This window comes from Idiotropiscis lumnitzeri, chromosome 3 (assembly GCF_059441095.1).
Source record: "Idiotropiscis lumnitzeri isolate Australia: NSW breed Sydney's pygmy pipehorse chromosome 3, RoL_Ilum_1.0, whole genome shotgun sequence".
Taxonomy (NCBI): domain Eukaryota; kingdom Metazoa; phylum Chordata; class Actinopteri; order Syngnathiformes; family Syngnathidae; genus Idiotropiscis; species Idiotropiscis lumnitzeri.
In genome coordinates, this window is record NC_142393.1 from 20,442,129 (window position 1) to 20,465,468 (window position 23,340).

General features: G+C 41.4%; 1 protein-coding gene across 1 annotated transcript in view; it reads left to right on the top strand.

The window, feature by feature from the left end:
- LOC148340293 (sodium channel protein type 2 subunit alpha-like) overlaps positions 1–22,231 on the top strand; it is a 28,477-nt gene extending 6,246 nt beyond the window's left edge. Inside the window, exons 6-27 of the mRNA XM_088290905.1 lie at positions 2,083–2,174; positions 3,226–3,516; positions 5,085–5,148; positions 5,262–5,403; positions 5,502–5,708; positions 6,391–6,669; positions 7,516–7,857; positions 8,848–8,962; positions 9,167–9,405; positions 9,490–9,663; positions 9,743–10,099; positions 10,736–11,263; positions 15,272–15,407; positions 16,026–16,180; positions 16,281–16,454; positions 16,625–16,747; positions 17,391–17,666; positions 19,837–19,890; positions 19,992–20,129; positions 20,219–20,323; positions 20,414–20,684; positions 20,769–22,231. Coding sequence (XP_088147031.1) covers positions 2,083–2,174; positions 3,226–3,516; positions 5,085–5,148; positions 5,262–5,403; positions 5,502–5,708; positions 6,391–6,669; positions 7,516–7,857; positions 8,848–8,962; positions 9,167–9,405; positions 9,490–9,663; positions 9,743–10,099; positions 10,736–11,263; positions 15,272–15,407; positions 16,026–16,180; positions 16,281–16,454; positions 16,625–16,747; positions 17,391–17,666; positions 19,837–19,890; positions 19,992–20,129; positions 20,219–20,323; positions 20,414–20,684; positions 20,769–21,952 — 5,446 coding nt within the window. The 3' untranslated portion in view covers positions 21,953–22,231. The remainder of the gene's footprint in view (positions 1–2,082; positions 2,175–3,225; positions 3,517–5,084; positions 5,149–5,261; positions 5,404–5,501; positions 5,709–6,390; positions 6,670–7,515; positions 7,858–8,847; positions 8,963–9,166; positions 9,406–9,489; positions 9,664–9,742; positions 10,100–10,735; positions 11,264–15,271; positions 15,408–16,025; positions 16,181–16,280; positions 16,455–16,624; positions 16,748–17,390; positions 17,667–19,836; positions 19,891–19,991; positions 20,130–20,218; positions 20,324–20,413; positions 20,685–20,768) is intronic.
- The last annotated feature ends 1,109 nt before the right edge of the window (positions 22,232–23,340 follow it).

Below are 23,340 nucleotides of genomic sequence, written 5' to 3' on the forward strand. Positions count from 1 at the left end.
TTCTTCTCTAGCAAATCTTCTAATTAAACCTCACTTCAAACACAGCAAGTACAAATGACTAAGTCTACATGCATGGCTCCCATTTCCCCAGCTGCCATGTTCTGCATGATGGTCCTGATACCACCGAGTTTTCCCCGATTGAAGACATGTGTCATGATGTGCTGATAGATGTGAAGCAAAGACGGCTTCATTAAAACATCCTCCCGTCAGGAAGTCACACAGAATGTCCACAGCCTCGAGCCAAATGGGAAGATCCCATGTCACATATTGCCGTTGTCATCAGAGAGACGGGTCATTTTTCTCCATAGGAGTGGTTTTGGTCGAACAGCAATGCCCACAATCTACACAGCATTCCAAAAAGCCCCTAATCGTACCCCTCACAAGTTGATTGTGAAGGCCAGATTAAAAAGAAAAATAGATTTGAAAATCAAGTAGGTGCACTTTTTTGCCAAGTGAGTTGCATTTCAACACATTAGTCCACGGATGCCTGTGGATATTCTCATTCATCCAGGTCATTTCTCTCTCAAGGTATTAAATCGATCAATCACAACTGGACTGCTCTGTTGGTCCAATTGCGATTGATTCAATACCATGAGAAATTAAACCATGCAATTAAATGCCTTCACTAACACAAAGGTCAAGATATTTCTTGGGAAGGATTTAATTCCCAGATATGTTAAGTATCTGGTAATGTCCCCTTACTAAAACTCATTGCATGTAGGAACTCAACACAAGAGGAAACAGCATAAAGTAATAGAAGCAAAATTCTGCTTGTGCCCTAAAGTGCAGAATCTTTGGATAGTCATTAATTCATTTACTCCAAGCTCTGGACCTTGAAGGCCCTTTTTCAATGGCCGGTGGAGTACCTTCAACTCTGAGGCTGCGTCATAGGCATCGCATAACATTTTGGGCATGATGAGCACTTGTACAGAGCAGATTTTCTCAACTCGTTTGTTGAGTTAAAGAGAAGCTACAATTAGACAAGAAGGACTTAAGGGGATTTAAGGTGTGGGGGGGATTTTCTTTTTTTTTTTACTGTGGCCACTCATCTTCAAAGTGCTAAATAATGCCTCAAGTATTAAATTTGTTTGCTTCTATCGGTGTAGGGCTTCTTTTTCATACTTTTCCAACTTTGGGTTGTGAAAAATAGGGAGATTGTTTTCATCTGTGTATTGGTCCAAAGTTTTATTTACCACACGAAGAAAATTTTCTGTCCAGAGATGTTTCAGTCATGGATAAATGAGCAGTTTTTTATGTTATTAAACAGTACTAGAAAAGGCCCAATAATGAGGTTACACTGCAATGCACTCACTATGCACTATTTATTGCACATCAAATTATAGTGTGTCTGGTCGTCTTTTTCAAGATACACCTCTCCCATGTATGAACACTGCATGTTGCAGTCCCCTCTCTTCCAGCTTCCAACTGCTTTTCCAGTAGTAAAACTGATGCATTATGAGTAGAAGGCAAGCTTCTTGGCTATCACTGCCTCCAGCAAGAGTCTCGTAACTGGTCGCTTACCATCCAAGCAGGCCAGGATTGCCAGATACTGTGACAAATATTCCCCACAATGGAGACAGTTTAATTCAATGTAAAATCATAAGATTAATGGGAGAAATGTTCCATGCAGGTTAAATTTTGGGAGTCTCCCACGTCAATTGAGCAAGTTGTCAAGTATGCTTATTTGAGACAGTGGTGTTTTACTTTCTGAAATGCCTGTACATGATTGTGCTCATTCTTGAGTGATTGTGCTGAGTGATAACTGTGCATTTAATTCTGCAGGTATATAACAGAGTTTGTAAACCTAGGCAATGTTTCAGCTCTGCGCACATTCAGAGTATTGAGAGCTTTGAAAACTATCTCAGTGATACCAGGTAAGGCTGCCCTAGTTTATCCTCCTGTGTGTGACCATTTGCCGCTCCCTTCCCTTTTCCATGACCCCTCCCCTTTTGTTTTGTTATGCTTTGGGTGTGGGTGTCTGTGTTGTGTGCGTGTGTGTGTGTGTGTGTGAACGTGTGCATCCCAAAAACACCCTGCAACTCCCCAAACCCCTCCCCTGCCTCGCTACCTCCTCCCTTACAGATATGTCACAGAGTTTGTGGACCTGGGCAATGTATCGGCACTGCGAACCTTCAGGGTTTTGCGAGCCCTGAAAACTATATCAGTCATCCCAGGTGAGCACACCATTAAGGCCAAAAGGGCAAATGAAATGCTCACTGCTAAGTGGCGTTTTTGGCAACATCTACTCACTTCTGAGCTCATCTTCACTGCAGCCAAGCCTGACAGCACCGTTTTGCCATCCTTCATGTAGCCTTTAAAAAACAAAACAAAAAAAAGCTGGAATCTGGCTCCAATCTGCATAGATTGAAAGGATTCCTAGCTTTTAGACGTGTAGAAAGGCAGAACGCTTTCTTTGAAATCTATTCTTGCCTTGGGAGCCACCTGTGGATTTTGTGCTTTTTCCTTTATGCATGACACATTGCAAAGGAAGATATTCTGGTGGCAAACTAATGTGTGCGTTTGTGTGTCATGTGCATAATTCCTGTTTGAGGCATGTCATGTTCTTTTGTGAGTTGTCGTCCAAAGCACTTTTCATTGCACTAATCAAAAAGTACAGCTAATTATGTATTATTACATCCTCTGCCATGCCACTGCACAACACACACGCTCAAAAATGAAGTACTATATTAGTTTGCAAATTTCAACAGAATTTCTTGGTAAGCTTTGGCAATGTTAAGATAATTTTGCTCTCACAATACATTTTTGAAGAACACAACCTATTGCCCTGTTGTCTGATCTCACCAGATCCAAGCTTCTTTTCCTCAACTTTATGCTTTTTCTTTAAACGTCAGATGTTTCGTGCCAATCCCTACTTTAATGGACTTTACTGTATTACTCGGTATTTTAAATATATTTTTCAATCTGGTTGTGAATAAGAGCTGTATCCACAGGATGGATGTGTCCTTCTCACGCCAGAATTCACTTCACAGTATAAACCATCATCTCACATGGATTCTTGTTTATCCGTGATAAACAGTGACGTATATCAGCTTTTTCTGATATGACAGTCCAAGCGTTCATACGTACAGTATAAACCTCAATCTCGCTGCTTGTTATTTGAAAAGCTTTTGCAGGACTACTCTCTTTACAATCTTCTGTGTGACAGTTACTAATAATGTTTCCTTGGGCCATGTCCCAAAACCCTTTACCATGTCTCCCACTCAGGCTTGAAGACAATCGTCGGTGCATTGATCCAGTCAGTTAAAAAGCTGTCGGACGTTATGATCCTGACGGTGTTCTGCCTCAGCGTGTTTGCTCTCATTGGCTTGCAGCTCTTCATGGGCAATCTGAGGCAGAAATGTGTGCGCTTGCCCCCCGCTGGCAACGGTACCAATAGCAGCAGCACAGTTGCCACCGACATGTTTCTTTTCGATAGCAGCCTAGAAGAACTCAACGACACTTTGCTGAACAACACCGAGAGCAGCTTCAACTGGACCGAGTACATCAGTGATAAGAGTAAGCCAAGTAATGAGGGACAAATGTGCTGCATGTGGGTTATTGGGATTCAAATTAGCTTCTACTACAGTCATACTGAGTCAGATAATCATTACTGAAAGATAATATGCCAACTTTAAAGTCTGATACTGTGTGAAACAGTCTTTCAAAACCTCTCCCAGGAGATTAAGGCACAGATTTTACATTAGAAAAATCTGACATCACACCATCCAAACGAAATGTCACCGAAAATATCCAGGAGCTGAAAGTGCTGATGTAAAAGTCTTTATATACAAAAATTCTGTGGCAAGTGTGGCAAATAAATGAAAACTTCCAGACCAATTACCAAAGTGAGCAATGAAAAAGTACATTTTCCAAAATACATTGGGTCCCAAATTATTATGCATACATGACTTATGTTGGATTGCAACTAACAATTAATTTAACAATCAATTAATTAGTTGATTATTTTGGCAATTATTCAATGATTCAGACAAAAAAAAAATTCCAGTGCAGTAAACTCACAAATTGATAATGATTCAGTTCCTGGTTCGGCTCGTGACATGTCAGAATACCGACAAAGTAAATTCAGATGTTTGTGTGTTCTAATTTGAGTCAGCACAAAGATCGGGCAATATTTACTGACGAGAGGCAGAAATTTTGAGGATTTGGACGATTTAAAATTTAAGAAAATGTATGTAGATGATGAATCGATAATAATAATAATAAAAATCGACCAAAAAGTTTTCTATTAATTTGATAATCGATTAGTTGTTGATTAATTGTTGCACAACTAGAGTTATAAATACAACATTTGAGTTTTGTTTTTGTTTTATTTTTTCCTCCTGTTATTTAGGGCACTGACCCAATTCTCAAATGTCATCATTATGTCCCCGGTATCAGTTTAATTAAAGGAAAATTACTCAAGGATGTTGTCCCACATTATTTAGCGAGTCAGTTTTTATGCACAATAGACAAGAATACTCGTAGCGATGTTTTTACTAAAAGAATGAGGTGTGACATGATAGACCTCTTTTTAGAGTCTGAACATGTCAAAATGACCTCTATGGGAAGATTCTAATTGCTCCGTTCTTGCCATGGTATAAAAAGAATAAATGTGCCATTTGCAGTAAAGTAATTATCATGCTAGACAACGCACCATCCCACGCTGCAAAAAAAAAAAAAAAAAATTGAGGCTTTGGCTTGCTGTGGGTACAAAAGGAGAAATACTCATTGCCATCGTCATCCTTTTTTTTACATCAACTCTATTGAACCTGTCTAGCATTCTCAAAAGAAAGATCTGAGATTGGGAAAGGAAAAGGAAAAATATCTCCAAGCAGTACCTCGGTGAGGCAGTTCTTTCGTATTCTCGGGTACTACAAGCTGCCTTCTGTATCAATATACGACTTACTCTGTGGGAATGTTGGCCAGCTTGTGACGTCACTGCATGGCTCAGCGCAGGGCCAGAGCCAGTCATTTGGCGCTCAAAGAAACCACAGACAAATCCCCCTTTGCGTTACTTTCCTGTAACCGATGGCCAATGTAAAAGTGGAGAAATCGATTAACATTTCCGGTGTCTTCTCTTTTAGACAATTACTATTACCTCCCCGGTCGCAGGGATGCGCTACTTTGTGGAAATGGCACCGGAGCTGGGTAAGGATTTTATTTTTGATAAACATGCTCTAAGAGAAGCCAGTTTGCTAACATATGGTAGACAAACCTCTTGTTTTTTTATCAAATGAAGTTAAATCATCATTGTGTGACAGGCTTTGTCCAGAAGGCTTCGTTTGCATCAAAGCGGGCCTTAATCCGGACTATGGATACACAAGTTTTGACACCTTCAGTTGGGCTTTCCTGTCTCTGTTCCGACTCATGACCCAGGACTTCTGGGAAAACCTCTATCAGCAGGTTTGTATGATCTGTGGCTCACACCGTCGTGATGTATTGTTGCTGTTATTTCCAAAAACATTTTGTTCTTGTGATATATCTGATCTGGGATCCATTAGACTTTGCGTGCGGCAGGAAAGCCCTACATGGTCTTCTTCGTTTTGGTGATCTTCCTGGGTTCCTTCTACCTTGTCAATCTGATCTTGGCTGTTGTGGCCATGGCCTATGATGAACAGAACCAGGCCACCATAGAAGAGGCTCAACAAAAAGAGGAGGAGTTCCAGGCCATGTTGGAGCAGCTGAAGAGGCAGCAGGAGGAAGCACAGGCACAGAACATTTTTACTTTGACACAATCTTCAGTATTTTCTGTTGGGCATCTATCAGGATTATTGCATTTTTCTGTCTGAGAAAAACATATAAAGGAATAGAGAAGTTGGATGATGGTGAATTTCCAGTTTGAGTGACTGGATTACTGGACTATTGTTTATAAATCATTGAGGAAAAAAATACTAAATATTTGATCCCCATCTAATTTTAATTAGTATTGAAAAAATTGAAAAGAAGAAAAATGAGAATATTTAAATTTAGTTGGACAATGTATTCTGAATCGTACAGTACTATTTGTCAGCTGCGTAAGCATCTGTGAAAAAGAGCAAACACCAGCCAGCGGCAACACACAGCTAAAGGAAATGTCACCAAAAACATCTTCCCATGCCAGCATCTCCAAGTGACCCTTAAAATTTGAAGACAAACGTGAAAGCCTTAAAACCTCAACAGGGCAGTGACAAAGACGATAAATAAGTCTGTCGGAGATACAGTACCACCCAAGTAAATGTGAATGTCAACCAATAAATAACACAAAGATTCAGAGACCAGCGGCTGATTTGTCAGCGCTGCCATGTCTGCTTTCAGCTACCGGGCGTTCTCTTCATACTCATTTGCCCAAGCCTTTTAGACAACCACCGGGTTGCCATGACAACTGTGTCTTGTTTTCCGATTGGCTAACAGGTTGCCGCGGCAGCAGCCTTGGAGAGCGGCGAGTTCAGCGGAAGGGGGGGCCCCACCTCAGAGTCCTCCTCTGTGACATCCAAGCTCAGTTCGAAAAGTGCAAAAGAGCGACGCAACAGGCGGAAGAAAAGGAAACAGAAAGAGGAAGAGGAGGAGGAGAGGGGTGCATGCAACAAGTTCCATAAGTCTGTAACAGTGGACAGCATCAACAGATCCTTCCACTTCTCCATGGATGCTAACCGACTTTCCTATGAGAAGAGATGCTCCTCACCCAATCAGGTACAATTTACTCTTACACACTTTCACTCTCAGTTGTATAGCGTGTAGTGAGGAAAGAATTGTCGTTGCATTTTTAATTTCAGAGTCTAAATAATCTCTTCATTCTGGTCAGTACTCAGCCTACATAAGTTGCAAAAGCATGCACTAGTTTATCGGCATCAGATAGCTGCAAGACATTTGTACAGAAGACCTTAACTGAGAATTAAATTTCACAGAGGGGAGCTCAGGTTGGTGTGAATTATGGAGTCTTCATCGCATTCCTTTTTTTTAAGTAAAAAAAAAAAATCAGTAAGACATTTACTTTTGAAGGATATTGTAGTGGCTCACGTTATATAAGCTTTTTGTGATCATAGTTTGTGTTACAGCTACCGGTTAAACTATTAACATTGGCAATTACTATAATTTCCCGATTATAAAACGTTACTTTTGGCTTTAAATGAGACGCGGTTAATGTATAGATTTTTACGAACAAGCTTCATCGTCTGACCTCTCACCAGTAAAATTGCTGGACACTTCACATTGGACCAGTAATATTCTCCGAGTTTGACATTTGCATAATTTAGTGGGAGGCTGGGAGGAATCTTCTACCAAAACAGGCCAGATGCAAAGAGTCAATACAGACTTATATATGGTGGACTCACAATTGGTAGCCATCTTGCTTTGCCAATGTTACTGAACAATGAAGAGGTGGTTTCGGCCCTCTTGAGTTATTTTCCAATGCCTTTGACTGGAACATCACCCCTGCCAACGTAGATGCCACTTAGCCACATCTGTTAGCAGGATCTATTCTGTACAATCTGTGAGAAATAACTTCTTGAAAAAGCTCACAGAAACTTTCTTTCATAGTCTCTGCTCAGTGTCCGTGGATCACTCCTCTCACCACGAAGGAACAGCCAAGCCAGCCTCTTTAGCTTCCGTGGACGAGTACGCGACATGGGCTCCGAAAACGACTTTGCGGATGACGAGCACAGCACCTTTGAGGAGAGTGACAGCCGCCGAGGCTCCTTGTTCTTGCCACGTCGCCTCGAGCGTCGTTGCAGCGCCATCAGCCAGACGAGCCTCAGAGTACCTCGTGTAATGCTTCCTGCCAATGGCAAAATGCATTGCGCGGTGGACTGCAACGGTGTTGTTTCGCTCGTTGGAGGAACATCTGTAACTAACTCTCCTGTTGGTCTCCTGCTGCCTGAGGTGACTCAGTTAATCTTTTATTTACCCATTTATGCATTAATTGGCCGAGTTGGGGACTTGAGTCACATGGTTGGACCGAAGTCGACAATTTTAGTGCTATGAATTTGCTCGGTTAAAATGTAGACTGACTTTGCGTTGACTCGGTATTCATCAGACTTGTCTTATGGCCTTCTCAAAACACAACTTTTTTTTGTCGTTCACAATGGTCACAATGTCAAACTACACGATAATATTGCTTTGTGTCTTGGACCGGGCAAGATGTCACACTACCAGTCCGTCTTCCACCGGACCCCGCCCGATTGTCACATCTTTCCGTCAAGATTCTGTCCATCTAAGGATGACGTAGGACATGTCACACTATGCAGCAAGACGTACAACATTTCTGACATGCCAGACTTTCGTTGCGGTGGTTGTGAAGCGTCCCAGACACCAAGTGACCAATGGTCAAGTATGACGCACTTCACGGTCTACGATGCGTAAACTCAAAATCGGCTGCGAGAAACTACTTTATTACTACAATATTGGTCTACATTTGTGGAGTCAGACGTCGGCATTAGACTTAAACCACATGACTTGACAAGTCTTGCCTGTTTGCGTTTGAATTTTTTTCAGCTATTTTAAGAAGTGGTGTACACAAATGTATTGTTGGGAGTGAGGGTTAGGCTAAACATCATTTTTATTTTTTTGAATCCATTGCCTTCTGACAAACTAGGCATGTTGCCTCTTACTTTTTATCGAGAGGTGGAGCAATATTTGTGTGGTATTTTTGCACTGTCATGAACTTTGACCATACACATGCTAACTGGCACTTTCAAGTCTATTTCTCTCTGCCTTGCACGGCCTTACCTTTGGGTGAACCTGGTAAGACACTACTTGGGGGGGAAATTGGTAACCATCTTGATGGGACTCTACATTGTTGTTCTCTTATGACTCTGTAGTCAACTCGGTCAAGTATTACATCAGTATCTTGGACTGTGCATTTTTCTCTAGGGTACCACTACAGACACTGAGGTGAGAAAGCAACGCTCTGTTGATTATTTAGATGAACCAGGAGGCAGGCAAAGAGCCATGAGTGTGGCCAGCATCCTCACCAACACCATGGAAGGTCAGAAGTCTTACCCTTAACAGGTTTCAAATTGAGGGCCAAGCCCCGAACTTCGCTTACTCTTCACATTTCAAATGTTAAAGCATTGTCAAGGGACACTTAATGAGCTATAGAATAATAAATCACAAATAATATCAACTGATCTATTTCATTCCTACTGCACCCTTTGTGATTTTGCATTTCATTTCAATGTCTCTCTTCCAGAGCTTGAAGAGTCGAGACAGAAATTTCCCCCCTGCTGGTATCGATTTGCCAACACTTGTTTGATCTGGGATTGTTGCCCTGGATGGCTTAAAATCAAGGAGTTTGTCAACATGGTGGTCATGGACCCATTTGTAGATCTGACCATCACAATTTGCATCGTTCTCAACACACTTTTTATGGCCATGGAGCATTACCCGATGACGAAAGAATTCAACAATGTCCTTTCTGTTGGAAACCAGGTATCTGGTAACTTTTGAACAACCACCCTTCCCCTTACTGCCTACTGATATATAAAATTGTTTTCTACCCCTTTTTCCAAATAGGTATTTACTGGCATTTTCACAGCAGAGATGTGTCTCAAGGTCATCGCCCTTGACCCTTACTATTACTTCCAAGAGGGCTGGAACATTTTTGATGGCATTATTGTTAGTCTGAGTCTGATGGAGCTGGGTTTGGCCAATGTAGAGGGTCTGTCTGTGCTCAGATCCTTCCGACTGGTAAGTGACATTAAAAAAAAAGTCTTCACAATCCAAATCCAAAATATAATGCAGATTTTTTTCTGTGCTCTTGTTTCAGCTAAGGGTATTCAAGCTGGCTAAATCCTGGCCAACTCTGAACATGTTGATCAAGATCATTGGTAACTCAGTGGGGGCTCTGGGGAACTTGACTCTGGTGCTCGCCATCATTGTCTTTATCTTTGCTGTGGTGGGCATGCAGCTTTTTGGCAAGAGCTACAAGGAGTTCGTCTGTAACATAAATGATGATTGTCAGCTACCACGCTGGCACATGCATGATTTCTTCCACTCCTTTCTCATCGTGTTCCGAGTGCTGTGTGGAGAGTGGATAGAGACCATGTGGGACTGTATGGAGGTAGCTGGACCAACAATGTGTCTAATTGTCTTCATGATGGTTATGGTCATCGGAAACTTGGTGGTATGCATCTCCTTTGTTACTTTTTTTTTTTTTCAAACATCACATTAAGTCAGCGGTCACAAATGCGTCCTGAGTAATTAGTGCAAGCCAGAGCTTTTCAGCTGGGCATCTTGAAATACAAAAAGTGTGGTTAAGCATTTCAAGTTGTTGATATACAGTATTTGCAAATATATCTTGTAAACAACCAATCTGAAACAATATTAACAGCAAACAGCTTTAACACCCTTTTTTCTTCGTTGCTTTATTGTTTCAACACCTCATTGCTGGGCTGCCTTGCACACCCACTTGCAAACCTGCTGTGAATACGTAGTCTGATTGGGTGCATCGTCACACACGAGAGTTTCAGAGTCTACGATTGGTCTTAGTGTTTCTATTTTATCATTATAATGCAGGTTTTAAAAGGACTACTTATCAAGTATTTATCAAAGTAATCTATTAGCGTCTTGGTCCTTGTAGAAATGTGCCAGGGTTGGAATACAGACCGGTGTCTACCAAAAGAGAACCTCTCATTTACAAAAGAGGAACTCTAATTTATATCATATAATTAGTTTATACTGTAGACTATATATTTGTAATCTAATCCAGCCCAATCAATATCAGTCTTTCATGTTGTTGTTTTTTTCATGTTCTTATTAGGTTCTAAACCTGTTCTTGGCTCTGCTCCTGAGCTCATTCAGCGCTGACAACTTGGCAGCAACTGACGACGACAGCGAGATGAACAACTTGCAAATTGCTGTAGGCCGTATCCAGCGCGGCATTGCCTTTTTAAAATCCACTGTCCGACAGTTCCTCCAGAGGCTGATCTTCGGTGGGGACGGGAAGGGCTCCAGCCTGCATGAAGAGAGCAAACCCCTCGAAGAACTACACAGCAATGGCAAAGGCAACTGCATCACCAATCACACAACAGTGGAAATGACCAAAGACCCTGGTGGGGTGTACATCACAGCTGAGGGCAACGGGCGTCCAGGAGGCGGCCTGGTTGTGGGGAGCATTGACGGGGATAGCACCGAAAAGTACCCCATAGATGACTGTCACTACATGTCATTTATTCACAACCCGAGCCTGACAGTCACAGTACCAATTGCTGTGGGTGAGTCAGACTTCGAGAACCTTAACACAGAGGACTTAAGCAGCGATTCCTCAGATGTGGAGGGCAGCAAAGAGGTAAGATTAGACTACTGTCTTTATGTCTTGATGTTTTGATCTGTACAGTTCAATAATGTTGACTTTGGCGAAGGCTACATTTTACGAGTATTCCTCAAGATTTTTGTTTGTAGTTCTGACGTACCGAAATAGTGTAGCCCCAGTCACGCAATGTGGTATGGTATCGTACGGTGCTATCGTTGTGTTTCTTGTTTCCAGGTTGCCACAATGTCAGATGATATATGTTGCTACAGCTGTAGTATACAGACTTCAGATGAAATGCAAGCTTGACCATGATAGGGCAGGGTGATGGGTGGAAGGGTTCGATAGCATCCTGGAGGGGGCAGCAACAGTAGTCAGGATGCCGACAAGCGTTGTCCACAGCGGGACTTGAACTGTAACTTTATGGATGAGCTCCTGCCTTTCCAGCTGATGACTTGAATTCACCTTGACCATTTATTGTAAAAACAAACCAGCAAAAGCAGGTCATTGTGAAAAATCACAGATGATGCAAATTTAATTGAGGAATGCCTGAACGGTGATCTCAACTTCCTCCCTCTGCTGGCGAGAAGAAATTCAATTTAAACTCCAAGTAAAATTAAATAAGCTATTCTTGCCACGTTATTTCCCAGATCTCATTCTTAAGTCGTACGGAGCAACCTATAATGGCTCTCAGTTGAGAAACATTGTGTCCTGTAGGTGGCAGTGATATGTATTTTCCACTGCAGCGTCTTCTGTTGGATCTGGTGGCTCTGTGTCTCACTTGAACCGTGGCTTTGTCCGTAGCGCATTTTGACATGATGGCAACCAACATCTGGCACCTCATTACTATCTTGCACTTGGTGCTAACAGGCCTTGAGGATGTCACCTGCCTCTTTAACCATAATTTTATAGGTACAGGTCTTTGCACTCTGCAAAACACCGAGAAGAGAATATTAATAGTTGATGTGCGCTGTTTATGTACAATCTCTCTTATGCAAGAAAGTCCTCACACAATTCTGAACACAGACATGAGGTTGAATGCTGGCTTGTGGTGTGCGTGACTTACTGTTTTACTCCCACCGTTTGTTATTGCAGCCATTTCACAGATGCTCTCAAGGTTTTCAGTGAGAGAAGAACTGTAAGACCACTTTATTGTATAATAGCACTACCCATGAGGACTGCCAATGTCATTTACGAACAGGCATTTTTTTCCTCATACTTTTAATGACTGCCCATTTTTGTTCTTTGCCTGGTCTTGCCCTCCGCCCCACCCACAACCCACTTTCCTTTATTCACAACTTTTCCCTATTCAGCAATACACGTACACACTGTAATTGTTTTGTTTTCTTGACCTTCTTAATTTGTTGGCTTTGACCTACATGTAACAGTTGAAAAACAGGAAGAATTGGAAACGTGAGCAAAAAAATCTTTGAATTAATTTTGCTGTAGTTTAACATGGCTCTGATATATGACCCTAATTACCAATTTTCTGATTAATTAATTTATGAATTGTATTGTCTCTTGACATCATAAACATTGTTGACCTTATATAACTCAGCTGTAGAATTCCAAGAAGGTTTATGTATGATTCAGTTCATTTACATGTATTGCGGGAGAAAATACTGTTTTCATTTGAATTGAGACCCTATAATATAACCTTGTTTGATTTTCTAAAATTTGTATGAAGACACATGGATTGTTCTATTGGAAATTTCTCCAGCATGCTTCCTTCCTGTGCATCAGTCAAATTTATCTGCAACAGTAACACCAAACCTTAACAAGACAATGTAAAGCCAATATGAATGGGCCAAGGGACCAAGGAGGTTTGTACCAAGGAGGAAGTGAATTCAACAGTGATGGCAATTCTAATCCTAAAAAAATAGATTTACTGCATTGACGCAAAGTGGCCAAATTCCTGGCGCCAAATCATTTGTAGCGGCCCTGAATAATATTTATTTAAAATACTAAATTGTTACTGGAATTGAATTACAAAACCTAGATGGCTTTTCTACTATAAGGACTTTTGTAGGGCATAGGGTCAGGTCCTGGTGTAAGGGTTTAAGCTGCTTTATAAGCCATATTTGGTTACATAAGGTCATTGATGTCTATGGTGTCGGTAGTGAGTCATTATTCTCTATTTAAATGGCGGCATTGTGGTCGACGAGTTAGAACATCCTCCTGCGGTGCATTGGCCGTGGGTTCGATTCCAGGCTCCGCCCTTCATATGTGGAATTTGCATGTTCTCCCCATGCCTGTGTGGGTTTTCTCTGGGTACTCTTGGTTTCACATTCCAGAAAAATTCATGGTAGGTTAATTGAAGACCCTAAATTGTCCCTAGGTGAAAATGTGAGTGTGAATGGTTGTTTGTTTATTTGTGCCCTGCAACTGGCTGGCGACCAGCTCAGGGTGTACCCTGCCTCTTGCCCAAAAACTGCTGGGATAGGCTCCAGCACGCCTGCGACCCTCCTGAGGAGAAGCGGCTTAGATATTGGATGGCTGGGTCTCTCAGCACATTCACTCTTTTATTTCAGGATCAGAAATGAGGGTCATAAATCAAGGTGCACATTCCTTACCATAACTTTTCAATATATGAAATAAGATAATGTCATTCCTGTGATATTTTTGATAATGGAATGGATTTTTATTTTTATATTTTTGCTATAAAACACATTCTGTAGGGCAGGGTCAACAACTGCGGTGCTCAACGGCCCTTATCCTGCATGTTTTAGATGTCTCCCTCCTCCAACACACCTGATTCAAATGATCAAGATCATAATCGGGCTTCAGATGAGCTTGCTGATGAGTTGATCATTTGAATGAGGTGTGTTGGAGGAGGGGCAACATCTAAAACATGCATGATAGGGATTTCACAAGGACCGGATTTGGAGACTCCAGTTGTATGGTATCAAAACACATTAATCTTTTGTGTTAAATAGTAAAAATAACCCCAATAATCAATAATCAGCATAAACACCCTCTTGGAATAGCGATCCTCCTGTCCCAAAGGTTCAAAGTGGTCAAGCTAAGCTGCTACGGATAAAAGCATATCCAGGCATCACCTCATAGAATCCATTACCCATTGAGGCAAAAACGAGTACCAAGGTAGCGTAAGGCAGCATCCTTTCAGAAATCGATGCACACATGAGAAGCATGCTTCCATCATTCCCATGTACTATATTAGCTGGGTCACACTGCAATCAGGGCTGCTGCACTGTATAGGATGACATGTTTCAAAACGGAAGTCTCTAGTTGCATGCAATACCAGGTTTTCCCCATCAAAACTGCAAGACGACAAACAACACTGGCACGTTTCACATTCGTCAAATGCTCTAGCTGCTACATTTTTACCTTACGCCATGTTATATACGTGGGAAAAACTAAAACACCGGACTACATGCTGTCTTATAAACAGTGCACAGCGCTGGTTTTTGCTGGTAAGCTAATGTTGTCATCTATCGACTTAAAACATAACAGAAAAAGCTTAAACACTGCTTTCAAGGAATGGAAATAATGTATTTTCATGTCACTGAGGAAAATTGGTAATCCGAACTTTTGGTGGGTTATTGTACTTTGGGGGCAGGCATATATGCAATAAAATAGTACATTTTTGAAAACGTAAGCAGATAAATTGAATACAAATTAATCTGGGTTGTTAATTTCTCAGTAGACGTGAAAATGCCGCACATATTTTGCTTGGTCCAATTTCAGGCTTGGATTGATGATGCACTGGAATACTGCATGCACTCTTCCTCAAACTGAGGTCACATCAAACGTACCCACAGTTGCATTCCAGTAATGTCCAACTCCCCATGTCATGTGTTTCGAAATATGATCTGATTTGAGCCTTCAACACATGCCATGTCATAGCCTGTAGGTACATTTGATCACTGTTGCATGTGATGACAATGAGGACGACATTCAAAAAGAGTCCAACTCTGTTTTGACCGTGCCTAGTCTGAGAAGAGAATAACACTAATCAGGACATTTGGTCCTGGAACAACTCTACATTTGCACTTTAACTTGGTGCACCTTACCTTGTCCATGCAGAAACTTGACACAGAGCCCCAACATCTTAGCTCTTCAGAAGGCAGCACTGTTGATATTCGGCCTCCAGGAGATGGGGCTGATTCGGTGGAAATGGAGCCAGAGGAGTCGATGGACCCAGAAGCCTGCTTTACTGAGGGTGAGGTGGCTACAAGTATGTTAGGTCAAGGAAAAGTGGGACAGAACTACCCATGTGGTCTGTTAAACTCACATCTGAGTGACAGTGAATGCAAATGCTCATCAGGTTAGAAAATACAGTCGTGTGTGTGTGTGTGTGTGTGTGTTCCTCTTGCTCAATAATTCAACCTGGCATTTTGTCCGACGTGGCTACAATTTGTAATGTGCAAAATATTCTGCTCAGTTGTGTGTGAGGATGGAATTTATAACCAGTGAACCCCAGTTGGTATAAGTGTATTAGTTGCAGTAACTCTGTAATAGATTCATGCGCATCCTTCTGATGTACAGGTGGGCATATATTTCGAAAGGTACGTACAGCCTCAACACCCGACCCCAAATATGAAAATATTAATATTTATGTATAATGAATGCCAGCTTGTTGTGAAAACTCACTTTGGATACCTTCTAATAAAGTTGAAAGGCCAAATAGTAGCCTGAACTTTTGAAACTCAGCGGTTAGTGCTCTGCAGCGGTCAATCCCCAAGGTGGGTGGCTGCCGCAAGAGTAAATAAAATCCGAAAGAAAATCCATTTCTGTTTGAAAATCAATGTTTTATTTGTGTTCTTCTCTTCAAATGTAGGATGCGTAAGCAGATTCCAGTGTTGCCAGGTCAATGAGGAAGCAGCCGGGTTTAAGAGCTGGTGGACACTCCGGAAAACCTGTTTTGTAATAGTGGAGCACAACTGGTTTGAATCCTTCATCATTTTTATGATCCTGCTCAGCAGTGGTGCATTGGTGAGTTGAAATCAACTTTCACTCATGCTTACCCAGCTCAAAGTCCAGTCATTCCCATTTAAACGTAGCATTTTTTACTTGTTTCTTACATTTTGCTCAGGCTTTTGAGGACGTTTACATCGAACAGAGGAGGACCATCAAAACGATGTTGGAGTACGCAGACAAGGTCTTTACGTATGTCTTCATTCTGGAGATGCTGTTGAAGTGGGTGGCCTACGGCTTTGTCAAGTACTTCACCAATGCCTGGTGCTGGCTCGACTTCCTCATTGTTGACGTATGTAAAATAGCTTGGGATGAAGTCTGGTTTACTCATATAAGATATTTTTAAATGCAAAATGCCCAAAGTAGTAAACCTAATGTCTCGGGACACTTCCATGCTATATTTAGATTGCAATAAAACTTCCAATGTTGTCACCTCTGATGTCATCCTCCTTGTCCTTTTAGGTGTCCCTAGTCAGCCTTGTGGCCAATGCTCTGGGCTACTCCGAGCTCACCGCCATCAAATCCCTCAGGACACTGCGAGCCCTCCGGCCACTGAGAGCCCTATCTCGGTTCGAGGGCATGAGGGTATGTAAGATTCGCGTTTAATCCAAACTTTGTAAAGTGGCAAAGGAATTGTGACGCAAAAAAGTTCTCCATTAGACATCTTTGGAAAAGTTGTTTTCTTTACCATTGTGTAGCAATGGATACAAGACTACATACATTTAAAAAGTGTAATTTGAATTTAACTGCATGTTCTCCTTCCAATTCAACTCTGTACTTCTTCTATGTGCATGTTTCTTTTTACATTGTGTTGATGCATTGCAGACATTGCTTTTTGACGCTGCTTGTTTGGTGCCTTGTAAATGTGACCTGTAATCTTTTTTCTTTGTTGTGTGTCTTTTTTCATTTACAGTCAGACAAAATGTTGTGACCTCATCCTGCCTCTAAGGTTTTTTTCTGTTTTGCTTTTTTTCCTATGAAATTGTAAACTTAACTGAATCAACCTTCATGTTCTTAACTGTCTTGGTAGGAAAAGCTTTTGTGTGCAGACATCACTCAATAAATGTAGCCTTTTTATATAGCCTATGTCAAACAAATGAGTCAAGTGATCAGATGATTGTAATGGCCACTAATCCAAAATTAAGCAGTCTTTATTTCGGCAAGGAGAGCCCCCTCCATTTACGCAACAAGAAGGTGCTGAATTTGTCTGTATTTTGAACCTGTCCAGGTTGTGGTGAACGCACTACTGGGGGCCATCCCCTCCATCATGAATGTGCTGCTGGTCTGCCTCATCTTTTGGCTCATCTTCAGCATCATGGGGGTCAACCTGTTCGCAGGGAAATACTACTACTGCGTCAACACCACCACTGACAAGGTCTTCCCCATCGAGGTGGTCAACAACAAGTCCGACTGCCTGAATCTGGTCAACGACAGCGCCCGGTGGAAGAACGTCAAAATTAATTTTGACAACGTCGGCGCTGGTTATTTGGCGTTGTTGCAAGTGGTGAGGTGTTCGCAGAGTTCCAGCATGCATTTTTATGTCTCATTCAACATTATAGGTCGGTAACAGTTAAATGTAGGAAGATATTATTCAAAAGGTTTGAAACAGTGAAGCCAATTCCTTCACTTCAGCTGCACTGAAGACAATTGTGCGTGACCTCAAAAGACAAATGTTAGAAAACAGAGCAAAATTTCAGCTTTTTTCCCCTCATGGTCTGATACGCGAGATAGCATTATATGAAAATAATGCTGTTAGTCCTTTGCTTACAACTATAACTGCATTAAGCTTGACATCACCATTCTTTCTTCCTTCTCCTCTTGCTGTAACACCTTTCAGTGCCCATTTGACTTGCTTCATTTAGGGTTAGGGCTACGTAATTAATCATTTAAAATTGATAAATGGTGTTGTTGAGACAGTTTTTATTTTTTCCCTTAGCCTGCTGACATGAACTGTTTTACACTGAAGAAATGGTGGCGAATAGCATGGAACTAGTTTACTTGAGAGGCAGTTTCGTCATTCATTAGAATTGCAGCGACTGCAAAGTGTTCTTAAAGGCTGCGGAAACCAAGACTAGTCGCACAACCAAATGATTTCAGTATTTTAAACGGACATAACGGACTCCCACAGACAACATGCGCTTTCAGTGAATCATTTCACATTGTTTTGCATATGTCAAGAAAAGAGCATGGTGGAAGGCGATTACCAAGTTGATCATGCTGAACATTGCCAACGACATAGGACCCGTTTATACATTGCAAAAGCAGTCATTTACCAACGCTTTTTAGCGGCATGAAATACATTTCCCATGGCTCAATAATATAGACTCGCTCTTCATCCTTAAAAGCATGTAACCGGTTCAGTGTAAAGCCTGATGTCATAGATCAGGGATGTTAATTACTAAGTATATGCACAAATTTATATTGGACCAGACACTTCCGAACGAGATGCATTTCAAAAGTGCAATTTTGAACATGGACACAATACATGCATGCATTTGTTTTTCATTAAACCCATGTGCATCACAGTATCTTAACATGTTTCATGCTCAATGCATGTACAAACGAACCAGCCTTCTACAACAAAAAGTTCCAACAGTGAAAAGAAAACCACATACTGTATTTTTTCCCAGTGTGCAAAAATTACAATCTAGGGACAGAAAACTCCTGAAGAGCAAATGAACATTGCTTGCAAGAACTCATTTTGTGCATTTTTGTCATGAAAAATAACTCACTGAAAATTGTATTATTATTCAGGTAATGTGTTTGTCCTGCACGTCGTTCCAAATGATTAAGCCTACTCACATTGTTGTATAGGGCAGTATGAGACCCAGTGCAAGCACAGTTAAGCAATGTCTGCCATCTAGTTGTGAATGGTGATATTACAACTTCAAACTATACAGTAGTGGAGGAACATGTTTAATACCCCACCACCCCATTTTTTGTATGTATTTAATTTTTCTAACATTGATTGAAGGGCCACTTAGAGTATAGTTGCGGGCCACCACTTTTCTATCACTTTTGTAGATGCACTGACAAAATGTTTATTAAAATTAGGCAAGCTATCTGTATGTACAGTACCAAATAATAAGTCATGACTTCCCGTGAGCATATCAGATTTGTTTTCCACTAACCAGGCTCAGATTTCACACTGAGTATTGTGAGTAAAGACAAGGTCAGCATTATTTTAGTCATTGCATTTTTGTGACATTTCTGCTTTGAGGTGGTGTGGTGACATTTTTTAAGTAAAATGGGTGCCTTAGTGCAACAATGTTGGGGAAACAGACTTTCTTCTAAAGTGCATTGAAAAAACGATATTGAGTGTTTTGTTTTTGTTTTTTTAAATCTTCACTTTCATCTTCTCACCTTGTTGTTTACCCAACTGACAACTCTCTATTTGTTGTTTGATTAATCATAATAATGTAATAGGACACACACACACCTGGCCAACAAAACACACCTCTCATTCATATATCAAAAACAGTTTCAAACAGACCATATTAAGTTGTTAATCAGATCAACATGGAAACATTTGGAATCCGAAGCTGAAATGTTGATCCTGGTTCATTTTCATCATTTTTTTTTTCAAAGTAGCATCATTGTTTTCACTGTTCCAATCATTTGGTAGAGGAGTGTAGATGGACGAATATCACTAATATTGACTTATCTGTCGTTAGGCAACATTTAAGGGCTGGATGGACATTATGTATGCAGCTGTGGATTCTCGCAATGTAAGCTTCATCCAAATTATAAAATCAATTCGACATAAAAATGTAGCAATTTAATTTACAAACACCAATGACATTTATTCTCTCTCTCTGCATCGTTCTAGCTGGAAGATCAGCCCAAATATGAAGTGAACTTGTATATGTACTTGTACTTTGTCATCTTCATCATCTTTGGATCCTTTTTTACACTCAACCTGTTTATTGGTGTTATCATTGACAACTTCAACCAGCAGAAGAAAAAGATAAGTAGTCTTCTTCAGGGAAATGTCACTTGAGCTGCCACGTGTGTCATTTCTGTGGTAATAACCATCTTTTGTTGTGTTTTCTATACTTTGGAGGACAAGATATCTTCATGACAGAGGAACAGAAGAAATATTACAATGCTATGAAGAAGTTAGGCTCCAAGAAACCACAAAAACCAATTCCTCGACCCGCAGTAAGTTTTCTCGACATTCTCATCCTGACCATTGATGATCCTGGCGATTTGAATCCATTGTTTTTGTTTCTTGTTCTGTTTGGCTCTCAGAATGCATTTCAAGGCTGCGTGTTTGACTGCATAACGAAGCAGGCTTTCGACATTGTTATCATGATTCTCATCTGCCTAAATATGGTGACTATGATGGTGGAGACAGACGACCAGACCGCAGACATGGACCACATTCTTTACCGGATCAACTTGGTCTTCATTGTGCTCTTCACAGGGGAGTGTGTCCTAAAGATGATCTCCTTGCGTCATTATTATTTCACCATAGGTTGGAATATTTTTGATTTTGTGGTGGTGATCTTGTCAATTGTAGGTAAGGACATCATTATTTTTATTTTGTCCTCTTTTTGATTCACCTGTAATCAAATGCGCTAATTGGATGTTCTTAATTTTGCAGGTATGTTTTTGTCAGAAGTGATCGAGAAATACTTTGTGTCCCCGACTTTATTCCGAGTGATCCGTCTGGCCAGGATCGGCCGCATTCTCCGCCTGATCAAGGGTGCCAAGGGCATTCGGACACTCCTCTTCGCCCTGATGATGTCACTTCCTGCCCTATTTAATATCGGTCTCCTCTTGTTCTTGGTCATGTTCATCTACGCAATTTTCGGCATGTCCAACTTTGCCTACGTTAAAAGGGAGTCTGGAATCGACGACATGTTCAATTTCGAGACTTTTGGGAATAGTATGATCTGCTTGTTCCAGATCACTACCTCAGCCGGGTGGGATGGTCTGCTGGCCCCCATCTTGAACAAGCGGGAACCTGACTGCGATAGCCAAATGGAGCACCCGGGCAACTACTACAAAGGCAACTGTGGCAACCCATCAGTGGGTATCTTCTTTTTCGTCAGCTACATCATCATTTGCTTCCTTATCGTGGTCAACATGTACATTGCCGTCATCCTGGAGAACTTCAGCGTGGCAACGGAAGAGAGTGCCGAGCCACTGAGCGAGGACGACTTTGAGATGTTTTACGAAGTCTGGGAGCGTTTTGATCCCGACGCCACGCAGTTCGTGGAGTACAGCAAACTCTCGGACTTTGCCGACGCGCTCGACCCGCCGTTGCGTATGGCCAAGCCGAACATGATTCAGCTCATCTCCATGGACTTGCCGATGGTCAGTGGCGAGCGCATCCACTGCCTTGACATCCTGTTTGCCTTCACGAAGCGAGTACTCGGGGAAGGCGGTGAGATGGATGTGTTGCGCGGGCAGATGGAGGATCGCTTTATGGCATCCAATCCTTCAAAGGTGTCATACGAGCCAATCACCACCACTCTCCGCCGCAAGCAGGAAGACATGTCCTCTGTCATCATCCAGAGAGCCTTCCGCCGCTACATGATTTGCATGGCCATGAAGAAAGCCTCAGCACTCTACAAAGAGCAGCTCAAAGAGGGCTTACGTGACCCAGACAAGGACGTGATGGTCATCAGTAAATTCAATGAGAACTCCACCTCGGACAAAACTGACATGACCCCATCCACAGCTTCCCCTCCCTCTTATAACAGTGTGACAAAATCTGATAAAGACAAATATGAGAAAGAAAACTGTGAGAAGAAAAAAGACTTGAAAGAGCAAAAGAAATAGATTTTTTTTCCCATTGTCGTGTGTTTGTATGTTGACTGCTAGGAGTTGACGAAGGCTACATGTAGAGGAAGGCAAGTATGTTGTGTATAAAGTGAATCCACAAGGACATCTGAAGGGAGCAAATCATCCAGAAGACATTACCCGACTGAAATGACTCGTGCAAACACTTGTGATCTTCTGTTTGGTTGTTTTAACTGACACACTTCAGTGTACTATTAAGTTGTCTGTAGTTAGTGCTGCTGCTGCTGCTATAAATACAGTATCATTCATTTAAAAATGGCTGTATTACACAAAACTACTCTGCTTTTTTCTTCTTTTGGTTGGGCTGAGGATAAAATTTTATTTGTTAGTTTTTTGACCGGTAAATCGCAAGACAGCAAAATACTTTATAACTTATCCACTCTTGTCTGGCTGAAGACCTGTTAGGGATGTTTCTATCAAAACAAGCCTGAACAAATGAATCAACCAGCCAAGTTTGTCTGTCATTTACGCGCGGGGCAGCCCTCGAACTCCGAGGCGAAGCCAGCGTGTTCGACTGCACACATGGTTTTTATTTGCATCAGCATAAGCAATTTGAATATGCAATACAGAATGGGAAACTTGACATTTGACTCCATCACACTCTTCCAGCCTATTCTAATGGTTTCAGATTACAAGACATCTTTTGGTGTATGGTGTATTTTCACAAGGCCTGACACATACAAGTTATCTCTCTGGCCATGACGATATTGTTGCTTTAGAGGTACCAAGCCTTGTGCTGAACCTCCCCAAGTCATAAGTTACGGCCTTAGAAGCGAGTGAGTCTCTCTTTATCTGCTAAGGGTCTAAGAGGTCATCAACACCTCAAGGGAGGTGTTCACAGAAAAGGGCTCTGGCGTTGGGGAGTCACATTCGCGAGGAGCCGTACCTGGCACCCATAGGACAGTTCAATTTGAGGCCAGAAAGATACGAATGCATGTGCAACAAAGGGGGCCTGTAAGATTAGTTATAGTTTGAAACTTGCTAAGATGACAAACTAAACAACAAAACTAACAGATGAACATACAAACTTAAATTTCTTTAACATATCCCTCCTGTTTATCAAGTTTCAAATCTCATCATCAAAGGCTGTCGCTTGAGGGGGGAGAAAAACTACCCAAAAACTCAAAAATTCTTGGAGAAAAGGGTAGAAACCCATGCCCCAAACGAGAAGCCCAAAAAAATAATAACAATTAAAAGATAATAAAGCAAAGCTATAGCTGTTTTTGGTCCAATACATGTATGTACAAAATAAACCCAGAACATCAAACATTCACAACTGCAACGCTTTTCTGTGAAGTCATCAAAAAGGGTTCACATATCAGTAAAGCCCTCATCATTTTCGGAGTCAGTATACATAGGTTGGTGTT